The following is a 12,758-nucleotide window of genomic DNA, read 5'->3' as shown; positions in this document are numbered from 1 at the left end:
AAACTCTTTGAGCAATCCCCACAGCACTGCTCCATGATCAGGAACAGAGAACTACAGAAGAGTTAGCTCCTTACTTCTTGAAAAAAAACACAAACTAAAAGCAAAAAATTCCCTGGTGTTACTGTGGGATAAAGATGTCCCATTTTGTCTAGCTATTTCTCCAAAATCAATCTTGGTTGTGGTTATACTCTGCTCTCCCTGGGGATGTCACAAGAAGGATAAAAGAGAATAGCCAAACCAATGTCATTCTTCACTAGCTGACTGCTGTATTACAGCAAAGAAAGTTTCTCAACAGTTTCAGAAAAGCTTGAATAGAAAATATGTAGAATGACAATGGATTCAAATTTCTCTCATCTCTGTATTGCTGAAACGTGCAACAGGGAGACCTAAAAATTGTTTGCAAAATTTGAAAAGATTAGTAGAGAAGCTACAGAGCAGCACATGAAAAGACATGGCAGGAATAGAAACTGCCACAGCAGAGAGACATGGCATTCTTCAAAAATTGTTAGTTAAATATTTGCCTTATAAACATCTACAAAAAACTTAAAATGCGTGATGACATGAAGAGGAGGCATCGGCACCCTGAGGCACAGGGAAGGTGGAAGGTACCACGCAGAAAGAAACACATTGAAATAATTGAGATAGGATGGAATTCAACAGAGCAAAATGCAAGCCTGAACACTGCAGAAAGAGTTTGTTAGAAACCAGAATGTTATAATGAAAGTGACTGAAGATGGGACTAGGCTCCTCTAGAACTTAATACTGTCTGTTTCATTCTTAATAGTCTTTTATTCTGAAAGCAGATACACAGAAATCAAATTATTCAAAGCAAAGCATTTATCAATATGAGGAGAAGTAAAAGATGCATGGAAAGCCGTATTATATGGCTCACACTGAAAGACTGATTCAAAGCAGCTTTTTAGTCCATACAATGAAGAATATTTATTGGTATCATCTGCAACCTTTTCTTCACTTTAATATAATGCATGAAAAACATGAAGAATCAAGTAAAAATAAGCCTAACTACAATCATGGGGGAAATATAAAAAATTGCACAGATTTATTGATAGCATGTCTGATTAATATAGGAAAAAAATGAAATTATTATGAGACAAGATTAAGTATGACCCCAAAAAAAAAAAACAGTTAAGTGTGCTAAAACCAATGTGCAATAGGTACCTTCATAATTTCAAAATGCTATCAGAATATGACACCATCCTTTTCAAAGGCACCTAGTTAGAAGACTAAATGTATTTTAAAATTACAATGTAGGCTCTGTGGTTTTCCTATACCAACCTGCTTTTAGAAACCAGTATGAAAGTTATCAACAATTTTTTTACCATACTGGAGCCACGTAACTTCAGAATATAAACTGGCAAAATATATATCTCCTCCACCAAGCAGGGCATTTGCTAACTTGAACTCAACCTTTCTTTGGTCTGTATTTTGTTTCGGTCAGTCTGGTACTTCCTATGTTCTAGTGACTTCAGAACTAATTAATGCTACATTCCATGCAACACCACAAGCATTTTTAAACAAATTGCAAGAGCAGATGACATGAAGACCTGTCCAAAGAAACACTATAAACGTGAGCTCAGAGATCCCTATGTGTATATCTTTGGTCATACTCTGTATTGCATTAGTCTACTATCTTCTGTTCAACCCCACTGCTTATTTTCTTACTCGCTTGAGCATTCAAGACATTTTACTCACTTCTGTGCTCCCTGAGACAACAGCTTTGTCCACGTTCACCGATAGCTGCTCTTCAGTCTGGCAGACTCCCAATGACCACTCCGCACAGCGGTGATGAGCCCAGCAATGACCTAATGCATAATTAAAGAAAAAGGAGCTTTGGTTGTACAACTCTGTCAAGCACTTCCTGTAAATACTGAACTGAGCTCTAGTAGTAAATACTTGCCAGATAAAATGAATAGTCTCTCTTCCTCCTTTTTCTCTTGTTCTATTAATGCCCTTATTATCCTACACTGAATGTATTGCAGTTACCACCAGACACTAAATATACTGCAATTTCCTTTTTCAGGGAACACACCTGCCTCTTCATTTCAGCACATTCTGTTTATCTAATTCTCAGATGTACGATCCTGTAACCATAATAGTGAGACGTATAGATAATCATAGTCATACATGCCATGTTTGTGTGAGACAGACACGCAGTTACGTTTGTTCTTACATTGCATTGTAAACAGCATTTATCTATGCATGTACACTTCAGATTCATAAGAGCTGGATACACATCTGTATGTTCAGGTAGAACATGCTCACACAATGCTTTAGAATAATACACAAAACTTTTCAAAGCTCAAAATAGAGCATGATCAGAAACACGACATAAATGACTGAGAAAACAGTGTTGATACAATAAACACATTTCAGGGATACAAAGAGAAACGTTTGTCTTCATAATAAATGCAGAATTCAACAGGCACCTTTGAAGCATCTCTCTTACGGAGAAGGGCTGAGAGCCCTGGGGTTGTTTAGCCTGGAGAAGGCTGAGAGGGGATCTTATCAATGCTTCTAAAGGACAAGGAGCAAGAGAATGGGGTCACTCTTTTTCAGTGGTGCCCAGTGACAGGACAAGGAGCAATCGGCACAAACTGGAACACAGGAAGTTCTATCTGAACATAAGGAAGAACCTCTTTAGAGGGTGACAAAGCCCTGGAATAGGCTTCCCAGAAAGGTTGTGGAGTCTCCTCTGGAGAGATCTAACACCCATCTGGATGCCATTCTGTGCAACATGATCTAAGCAACCCTGCTGTAGCAAAGTGGGTGGATGAGATGATCTCCAGAGCCCCCCTTCTAACCCCCCACTACTCTGATTCGGTGACAATAAGTTTCTAATTCAGTTCTAGGAAAAACAAGATAAACGATTCCAAAGGAAGACTTGGGAAGAGTCATCTATGAATAATAACAAATTTTTTAAAGTTGGTTGATAAATCTCTCTGCCTAATCATACACACTATAGTATAACTATTTAAAACAAACACTAATTTTTTTCGTAGTTGTTTTAATTAGATTCACGAGTTTCCACATTCATGAAAGAGGACATCCATATTACTGCACAAATACATTTCCATTTTTGTGGCAAAATATGGGTGGATTATTGGCATCAAAGCATTTGGACATGCTTTCTGAAAAAAATTATTAACAACTAAGTATAAAAAAAAACAAGTTCCATGAACCAAAGAGCAGATGTGAAACTAGACAGTTTTCTGACAGAAAACCTCTGGATACTGGAAACATGCAAGTTTGTTATGCCTCTGTTGTTCTAGCAACACTGTTTTTTTAAATCTTCCATTATTTCTGATAACCCTGCATTAAAAGCAGGAGATTAGGCAATCCTACAGGATTAGGACTTTAACATTTTATTAAAATGTGTTTCTTTTCCCTATTCTCTGCAAAACAGAATCATGATCATCATAGAATGGTTTGGGTTGGAAGGGATCTTAAAGATCATCTAGTTCCACCCCCTCTGCCATGGGCAGGGACACCTTCCACTTGATCAGGTTGGTGGTACTGAATATATCACCACCTGAACATCTGTTCAGCAATACATCACAAATATTTTCCCACAGAAAGCTGACCACCACTGTCCAGTACTTGAAGAACAGACTACAGAAAACCACCATGTACTGTTGGCAAAAAAATATGAGAGCATCATCAAACACTTGACAGACACCAGAGCACCAAAAATCAATAGCTGAAAAGCTTCACTCACTACCATTGTAGCTACTGTATTACTACTGGGTGGTAAAAACCAAAACAAAACAACAAACAAAACAAAACAAACGAGAACAGCGACATATCTTACCTGTTGGCTCAAATAAGGCTTGAACATCAATGTCATCTGGTAAGCCAACTAAACTGAGTTCATCCCAGAATTTGACAACCTGATCGTCAGAAGCAGTTTGGGTGCTTACGCTTGTACATGACGCTATACTTGACCGAGATCTGTATAAGGAAGCAGAAAAACAAACTTAGAAACGAGCAACCTTTGTTCAGTTAGCTAGATACTTGTACATGAACCCACACTTGAGGAAAGTGAATAGATTTTTTTTCAAAAGATGGTAAAAATTAAAGCAATATGAAGTCTTTCTTCCCCATACTTTAGTCCAAGATTCTTCTCAACAACAACAAACTTCACCCCCTTTCCATCCTGATCTTTCCTATTTCATTTTATTTAATTTATATGCATATATGTATAAAATAGCTGTCCTAGAGCAGGGGGTTAGTTTCACAAGCTGTAGAAAAGCAGTTTTTCCCTCTTGGCATTACACAACGTGCATTTTCACACCACGGACACTACCACACAGACGTGTGCTGTGTACTGTGCAACACCATCAAGAAGAAAGCTCAACAGCTTCTCACGCGTTCGAATGTGCAGTTCAGCAGCACCAACCGAACAATCATCAGTTAAATCAGTTCGGACGGTCAGTCGGTCAGACGTGACCAGCAGCAGCGCCCTGCCGGGCCCCTCGGCAGGCAGCGGCCCCTCAGGGGGCCCCGCCTCAGGGCGGGCACTGCCACCGCCGCCGGCATTGTTCCGCTTCCCCGGCCGGGCCCCGCGGCCCGCAGCCAATCCCCAGCCTCCAACGCGGCGCTCCGCGGCGGGGCCCGCCCCGGGCCTGGCGGCTTCCCACAGCCCCGCACGGCCACCGCCTCCCGCAGCCCTGCTCCGAGCCGCTTCCCCCAAGGCCGCATACCCTGCCCCATTGGCGTTCACACCGCGCCTAGCCCCGGGGACAGCGCAAGCCTACGGTGACTGGAACATCTGCCTTAGGAGGAAAGGCTGAGAGACCCAGGGCTGTTTAGCCTGGAGAAGAGCAGCCTGAGTGGCGATCTGATCAATACTGATCAATAGCTAAAGGGCAAGTGTCAGGAGGATGGAGCCAGACCCTTCTCAGTGGTGTCCAGTGACAGGGCAAGGGGCAATAGACACAACTGGAACACAGCTGACTCCACAAAACCGTAAGGAAAAAATGCCACCCTCAAAGGGAGTAGAGCACTGGAACAGGCTGCCCAGAGAGTTGTCAAGTCTCCCTATTGGAGGCATTCAAAACTTGCCTGGACATGTTCCTGTGTGATTTACTCTAGGTGATCCTGCTTTGTCAGGGAATTTTGACTAGATGATCTTCAGAGATCACTTCCAACTCCTATGATTCTGTGACAGAACCCCTGTACCTACGCAGTATCTCGCGTGCAGGTAAATTTAGTAACACATCAGCTGCATCCCAAGTTCCATTGCCAGACAAACGCAGGCAAACCTTCACTGCAGAGCTGTGTACATCCCTGTGGAGTTGTGTGCATCCCTACCATTTTCCAGGCACATTGGAAGGTGGACCTTACCTAAAAATCCTCAGGACACTGCCCTTTGGTGGCAAAAACCACCCTCTTGGGGAACCTGCCAATGAAACCCACTTCTGAAGGGTAGGAAACAATGTGCTATGTGCGTGCATAATACTGTTGCCACTACAAGAGCCAGATCCGGAAGGGCAAGACAAAAAAGCTTCAACAAAATGGGCAGAAACTTCCAGTTTCACTAATCTACAAAATACATAAAGTGTCAGTTGTCCAATTTGATCTACTCTTGACCATATTTGTACACAAGTAGATCTGTGCTTTGCAGTAACTATATCTTTTCTGTGTTCTAGAGTCAAGATTCTCATTGGTGGGGAGAAACCAACCACTTTAAAAGCAGAGGAGACAGCTATTCCTACACTGCCTGCATGTTGAGTCAGCGAAGTTTTTCTCCCCCAAATGACCTGCATTTTCCCAAATGCAAATTACTATTGCAGTACAGTATGTGTAAAGACATAAAACAGAGGAAGCATTTACTGTAGAACTGACTTACTTCTTCTGTCCTCTCTGTTTGCGCGGCACTGAGTTTTGCCGTGGAGTTCTCTCACAAGCTCCATCGGTGCTGTCGCTGGCTTCACTCTTGCTTAAAGGCTGGTTTTTCCATGGGATAACATACCCAGGAGTTGGACTGAATTGTTTTAAGTCTCCTTGTCCTAATGAACTCCGTTCTCCACAGTAACAAAAGGCGCAGAGTTGTTCGCTGTGAAAGGGAAAATAATTATTTCATCAGAGGATACACCATCAATGAGCAACTTTCATGCCAATTGAACTCTTTACAATAAAATGATAGAAGTTCCCAAGTACTGTCAGGTGCTGGAATTCAGCATATACTACTTCCAGCTACTTTCAAGTTACATTGGAGGAACTTCTTTGTTCACAAATTTGCATGTTTAACAACAACCACCCCCCCCCCCAATATTCAAATGATTAATATAACCTTTTTGTTCAAATATTCTGTATCTCTGAAAGGCCTCAGAAAACAAGGAAAAATAAGAGACGGAAAAACTTAACACCTCACACCCGTTAAAAGAACTCAGTGTTGCCATCATTGAAAAGGCAAAGCTCTGCCTTTTTGAATAGAGAGCATGACTGCACATACACCCTTCTGTAAGTGTATATATCTTATGTGTAACACAAATACTATCCATATATCATGTTTAATGAAACAGAAGAAAAATGGAATGATGACAGAAATCACAGCAAAAGCTACAGTCATACATACCAGGACATATGATATGCACAAATCCAAATACCCTTGTTTATTTAAAAACAAACAAAAAATAATCCTCATTTCTTTTAAAAACAAAATGATACCTAAAAGTTTTACTTAGAGGAAATTTGTATTTACAGAACTATGACCGCTCCAATATCCCTACACCATTTGCAATTATGTTTTAACATGCATAACATAGCAACAGTGTTAAAATGACAGCTCTGACAGCACTCCTTGTGTCACATCATATGGAAGCTACTGAAAAATATTTCTATAATAAACATATCCACAAACTTAAAATGTGAACTTCTGCAACTAATGCAGTTTGCATTAAAGGAAGGCCATTTAACACATTTTTTTAATGCTTAAATGAGCAATTCTGTTTTCTTCATATTTATGCCCTTAAGACCCCAAAAAGATGCCTCAGGGAATCAGGCACTTGGATACAGACTTGGTTTTGCCTCGATCCCATAAATAGATTTCAGTGCATCTCTAAGGTGGCACATTTGGATTTGAGACACTTCGTGTTGGGTGGGTGAGCAGAGGGAAGTAAGGTGGAAGGAAAAGAAATCCTTAAGGTTAAACTCCTGTATAATATTCACTAAATTTGGAAAGGATGGAATGAGTGGCCTGTGATTTTCAGCCAGGTGAGGCAAGGGTTGCAACAGAAGAAAGCAGAAGTAGAAAACTCCAAATTGGAACAGAAGACCATGAGAATCCAGCAGTGCCTCTTAGATTTGGTTTAACATAGTCTGGGATAGGTCTTTTTGCCCTCAGCATAGAGCCATACTAGGAAGGAAAAAAAAAGAAAGAAAATAAAAGAGTACATAAAATGCCTTTGAACTGCTCTGCTTCTACAGTACTGGTAATACAGTCAGGTACTAAGGAAGGGAGTGGCATGTCACAAGGCCAGAATGAAGCAAAATACTTTTATTTTTCTTCTATTGGTATGATGGCACCTTCCCTAAGGCAGAGAGATCCTTGGGGACATGCAGATTGGTGGGCAGGCAAACCAGGTCCCATTGACAGCACTCAAATTAAGACCCTACACCACAGCACTGTCAGGAAACAGTCACCCTCCTATTCATGGTCTCAGTCACACATCCCTCACTGACCCTGCCTGAACACAGGACCAGCATCACCAGCACAACCCCCTGCGCTGATGGTAAATGCCTGACATGTTCCAGAAATCTTTAGAACATGGTACCTGAAGATAAAAAGCTGGGCAGAAAAGATGATTAAATGTAGCATAAGAATGGGGGAAAACAAACAGTTCCAGCTAAACAGTACAAATGATGTCTATTTTAAGGCTATTTTTCAATGGGATGGGCAACAAATAATTATTTATTTGTATGTCAGTGAGCATAACCACTTGACTACCAGTGAAATCTGATCTGGCCTTGCAGGCAGAGTTTGTAGGAAGGGAAAGCAAAGCTATTTATTCTAGCTGAGACTAGAGAGACTTGTGAGGAGACTTAAGAGATTTAAACAGGCAGCACCATGGTATATAAATTACACCAGTTACAAACACAAGATTATCCACAGTGGAGTAAATAATTATTCATACATCCTGTTAGGACAGACTATCACTGCTCATTAAAAGACTCAAGGATAATTATGACTAAGTAAACAAAGCTCCTTAAAGTGAAGTCATAGCAAATATGCAATATTGTTAAGGTTTATTAAAGAGAAATACAAAACAGTAATTTAAACCAACCAAACAACAACAAAACTCAAACAAAGCAAAACAAACAAACAAACAAAAACCCCTACCTTTTAAAGCAGTATGATTTGAAAAATGGCATACAGGGATAAAGCAGATATTTCTGGGAGCCCACAAAGGCAGCTCCAGTATCACAACTTCCAGCAGTAGCTTTCTGCAGGCAGAGTGAAGTGAAACAAGAAGAGCAGAGAGTTTCACAGCTACTCTGCAGCGTGGTGTGGACAGCTGTGAAGCTGTCAAGAATCATATGGTTTATGCTAGTGCTCCTGCTCCAGCAAAGCTGGGGACAGCAGCTGAAGCAAGTGTTCAAGTGTTTGCCACAGGGTGGGGCCTGGGGGAACACTTTGGTAAAGGTTTGTGAACACAGGGATGTAGAAGTTGAAGTCAGGAGCAGCAGAACATTCCCAGGCCAATCCCAAGAGACTGTGGGGCTGAGACAGACGGGAGGGATTATAAAAGAGGAAAAGGAAGATTTCACACTTTGAAGGCAGGCTAAGCAGAGGGGTTCAAATGTATGTGGCACCTAAATACCCGGAAATAACCAGTGGCAGTGTACACCCTGCCTAGCATCTGGATGCTAAAGACCCTCCACAGAAAGCCATGGTGGTCTACTTCCCCACATGTCCCTCTGCTGATCTGTCATGCAGTACAAAGCGGCCACTTCCCTCACGTTAGCCTTTTAGGTTTAAGTGCTCAGTAAATATTTTAAGTTATGTCTGTATGGGCAGAAGGTAGAGTTTTTTCATCCTGTCATCCAAGGATTGCAAAAAGTACTTACAAATCTACTTTCCATATGTTGATATGCAATTAGAGGATCTAAATCTGTGATGCAAGAACTCTCATATTGAAGATAAAATTGAGATACCAGCAACTCTGAAGATCAAATCCTAGATCTGTTATCATAATTAGCATATTTTCAGAACAGGCTAATTCAAATTGGGATAACAAGCAAGAGATGATGTGTCATGTATCTTTTTATATGTTACTAAGGAAAAAAAGAAAGATAGAGCTCATCAGTATTCCATTTAAGGTAACTCTATGATGCTCCAACCCAAAAGATAAATTCACCATTATTAATGATTTCATTACTATTAATCTAATTCCTAAAATTTCCCAGAAAAAATGCTTTCCATACAGGATTAAAAAATTAAAAAATGCTTTCCATACAGGATTAACATTCCAGATGTGGTTTATTACCAGTAGGTGCTTATATATCCCACCTCATCTCATACATTCATACATCTGTATGGACACGTAACACTGAGCAAAAAATATATTTGGAACAAACCAGATATACAGTTGGGTTTGGGGGATGCAGTTAGAGGCAATAAGACTGCTGATGTCTGAAGCTTATGTCTGTGTCCTACCAAGCCATTAGAGGAGATCCAGAGTCAGATCCTGTTCAAAAGATGACCTTTCTAATAGAACAGAACAGATCTCAGAATTCTGCTGCAGAGATTTTCATCTACAAGTTCCTACTTCATTGAGTTTGTCTCATCAAGGCCTCTTCCTCAGGCAGAGTTTACTCAACCCCTTGACAAGAATCTAAGATGCTACAATCCTACAATCCTCCCCAGTCCACATCCCAACAAAGGAAAACCAAATGCCCTCCAGCCAGTTAATCCTGGAGCAAGGCAGAAGAGCAGTAACTATTTCCTGTACTTGACCAATGACATAAAGCACTTGGGACTCACCCTAAAACACAGCCTTTCCCACTGAAAGGAGCTCATTTCAACACATGCACTATTGGGCAACTAGTTGCACAATAATAAATTGTAACCAGAGGAGAAACATTTTCTGGTTTGCTTGCAAATACTCAGTCAGAGAACTGAGGTAAAATTGACAGCCCCAACCCCTGTTATTTTTTTAACAGAATTTAGGCTGACTGTCAAGATTAGCAACACTTAGAGCACACCAAGTGCTTCTGTAGTTACACTCCCAGGAGTAAGCAGAAGTCCCTCTCGGATCCTCATGAGTTGGGAAATGGCACTGGGGTACCCTGTGTCAGTCAAGGCTCCTTGATAATAATAAGCAGATGTGCAGCCTGACTTAGGTAAACATGTTTGGTTTATGCACTGTCCCTTATTTCACAGATCTACACTTGTGCCTGCATGAGCACTGTGCTCTGCAGCTGGTGGAAATCTTTGGACTGGTCCTCGTGAATTTGTGTGACCCTCAACAGTATCAGATGTGACCTCAGACTCTCCTGCCTATTTGTCATACCTGGGTAGAAGGCATGACAGTCTGCAAAGATATGGGGCACTGTCATCCACCTGCAATCTGTGCATACAGCTAGGGGGAATAAAGAAAGAGCCCTTCCTCATTTCCACGGGGGTAACTTCCATGTCTCTAGGAACCTCACACAGCTGAATGCCAAGAAAGACAGCAAGTGGCCCATGTTAAGTATCTCTATTGGTAAAATGCTTAAAGTTATAGAACCCTTTTAGTACTAAATGATGAAGGGGACAGATGACAGAAAATTCTGCAGCCACCTGTTCTGCATCAAGGTGTTAAAAGTCCCCTTGTTTCAGGAGAACATGCACAGGGGAATCTAAATATCCTACAGAGATGAACAAAACTGTCAACAGCAGGAGAAATACAATGGATTTAGCTCAAGAGATGCTTTCCTCTTAGTTTTTCCTCAAAACCCTCCCAGCCTACTGTGGTACACCAATTACCACAGTTTTACTGTGCAATCACCTTTTCAATCAGTCTCATTAAAAGCAGAGATCATTGGTGCTGTTTAAACAGGAAAAGGCAATGTCTTATACCTGAAAAAACCCAAGGCATGGCAATTCCAGTCAGATGCACCAGCTATAACCATTGCCTTTACATTTAATATTAAGTTACAGACGATCACTACTATCATTTGCCATGATAAAGATTGCTTAAAAAAAATAATTGGAAAGTCCAGAGATAAAGATCTATTTCTTTCACGTTTTGGCTTGATAAAGAAGGTAAAGAGGGTATCATATGAATTTGTTTGTTTTTAAACAAATCATACAATAATTTTCCTCGGTATCTGGAAATACCTCCAGGATGTATTTTTTCACGCATACTTTTGCATTTTTGAAAGCTGAAACTGAGAAGTATAAAACCTTGGGCTGTGTCAGCAAAGTTGTTACAGAAACCTAAAATGTTTTTAACATCTCTTTTTTCACAACTAAAATTCAAGCTCAGCACCATAAAATGGAATATTTGGGAGAAAAACTGAACTTTGGAGCATCACTTCTACTGATTGCTGAAGCAGACTGATGAGAATTGGCCTTGAGAATTATTCTTCCACCTAACCCTTGTTAGTATTTTTAAAATATATTAAAAGGCCAAATTAATCACTGCAGGGGACTTACTATCTAGCTATGCCAAGTTGTGCTAATGCACAAACTACTTTGCTACCACTCATTTTATTGTGTGTTATTTGAAGAGGAAATTAGCTTTCTCCTGAGTGAAGATGTACCATTGTATCATTTTTGTAAATTCAAAACAAGACCCACATGCTACATTTTATGTGAAAAGGAGGTTTCTGGCTTAAAACAGAGCTGGTCTGCCAGCACTAGGCTTGCTGCCCACCAGAGGCAGGAGAGCTGCATGTAAGCAGCAGGACAGGCTCAGGTGAAGACAACCTTGGAAAGATGGGTGAAACACTGAACTGCCCCTGTGAGGGGCTTAGAGTGGGACTCCATAAACTGGAGCACCTGCTCGCACATGGCAGGAGCCATTTCTAAGTATGGTTTCTGCAGTTGGACCATCTTACCTAAGAGATTAATTGAAGGAGCAAAGGTCTGTACAATTTAAAGACGTGGTCATGACTGTCATTGATCATAGGTGTCAAATCCCACCAGGCCCAAGTGCTGCATGGGAACATCAAAACCATTATGGTCACAATTTCAACTGCTCAACCTAAGAAAAGGATTAAGGCTGCCTGTGAAACCTTTCTTTGTGCAATACGCCTTCTGTGCTTCAGGAAAGGTGCAGACAACTCAGAACAGTGAGAAGAATCAGAACTCCAGAAAACATTAGCTACAAAGAAAGTATGATCAAATTTGGGATTTTTGTTATGAAGTAAAGCATTCTGGGGAAACAAGCCCAGAGCCTTTTGCACAAATCTATCCTTTATCATCCCTGGCAGATGGCAAAAGTAGTAATGGGATAAACCCAGAATGAGGAGAGGGTGAGTTGTATGCGAGGAAAGTGTTTCAAACAGCAAAAACAAGGAAGAGACTGGCAGGGATTGTTTAGGGAAGATCTGGAGATTTTATTATTGGAAGATTTAAGAGTAGTTTATGTAAGCTTCCATTGGGAAAGACAGCTGTAGGTATATGCCTTGGAAAAGGAGGTGAATTTAGATGATGTCCAAAGGTCATGTCCATCCTGCCCTATGAATCTGAGGTAGAGCTGCTTTAACAACAATCCATCATCAAAGTCTTCTGGAGATCATTTCCTTAG

The 12,758-nt window shown here is 40.8% G+C and overlaps 1 protein-coding gene across 1 annotated transcript in view; it reads right to left on the bottom strand.

The window, feature by feature from the left end:
- KMT2C (lysine methyltransferase 2C) overlaps positions 1 to 12,758 on the bottom strand; it is a 185,479-nt gene that overhangs the window by 112,836 nt on the left and 59,885 nt on the right. The window contains exons 4-6 of the mRNA XM_054390059.1: positions 5,870 to 6,076; positions 3,830 to 3,969; positions 1,714 to 1,823 (exon numbers count right to left, since the gene is read on the bottom strand). Coding sequence (XP_054246034.1) covers positions 1,714 to 1,823; positions 3,830 to 3,969; positions 5,870 to 6,076 — 457 coding nt within the window. The remainder of the gene's footprint in view (positions 1 to 1,713; positions 1,824 to 3,829; positions 3,970 to 5,869; positions 6,077 to 12,758) is intronic.

This window comes from Indicator indicator, chromosome 20 (genome assembly GCF_027791375.1).
Source record: "Indicator indicator isolate 239-I01 chromosome 20, UM_Iind_1.1, whole genome shotgun sequence".
Lineage (NCBI taxonomy): Eukaryota > Metazoa > Chordata > Aves > Piciformes > Indicatoridae > Indicator > Indicator indicator.
This window is presented reverse-complemented; position numbering and strand designations above follow the sequence as displayed.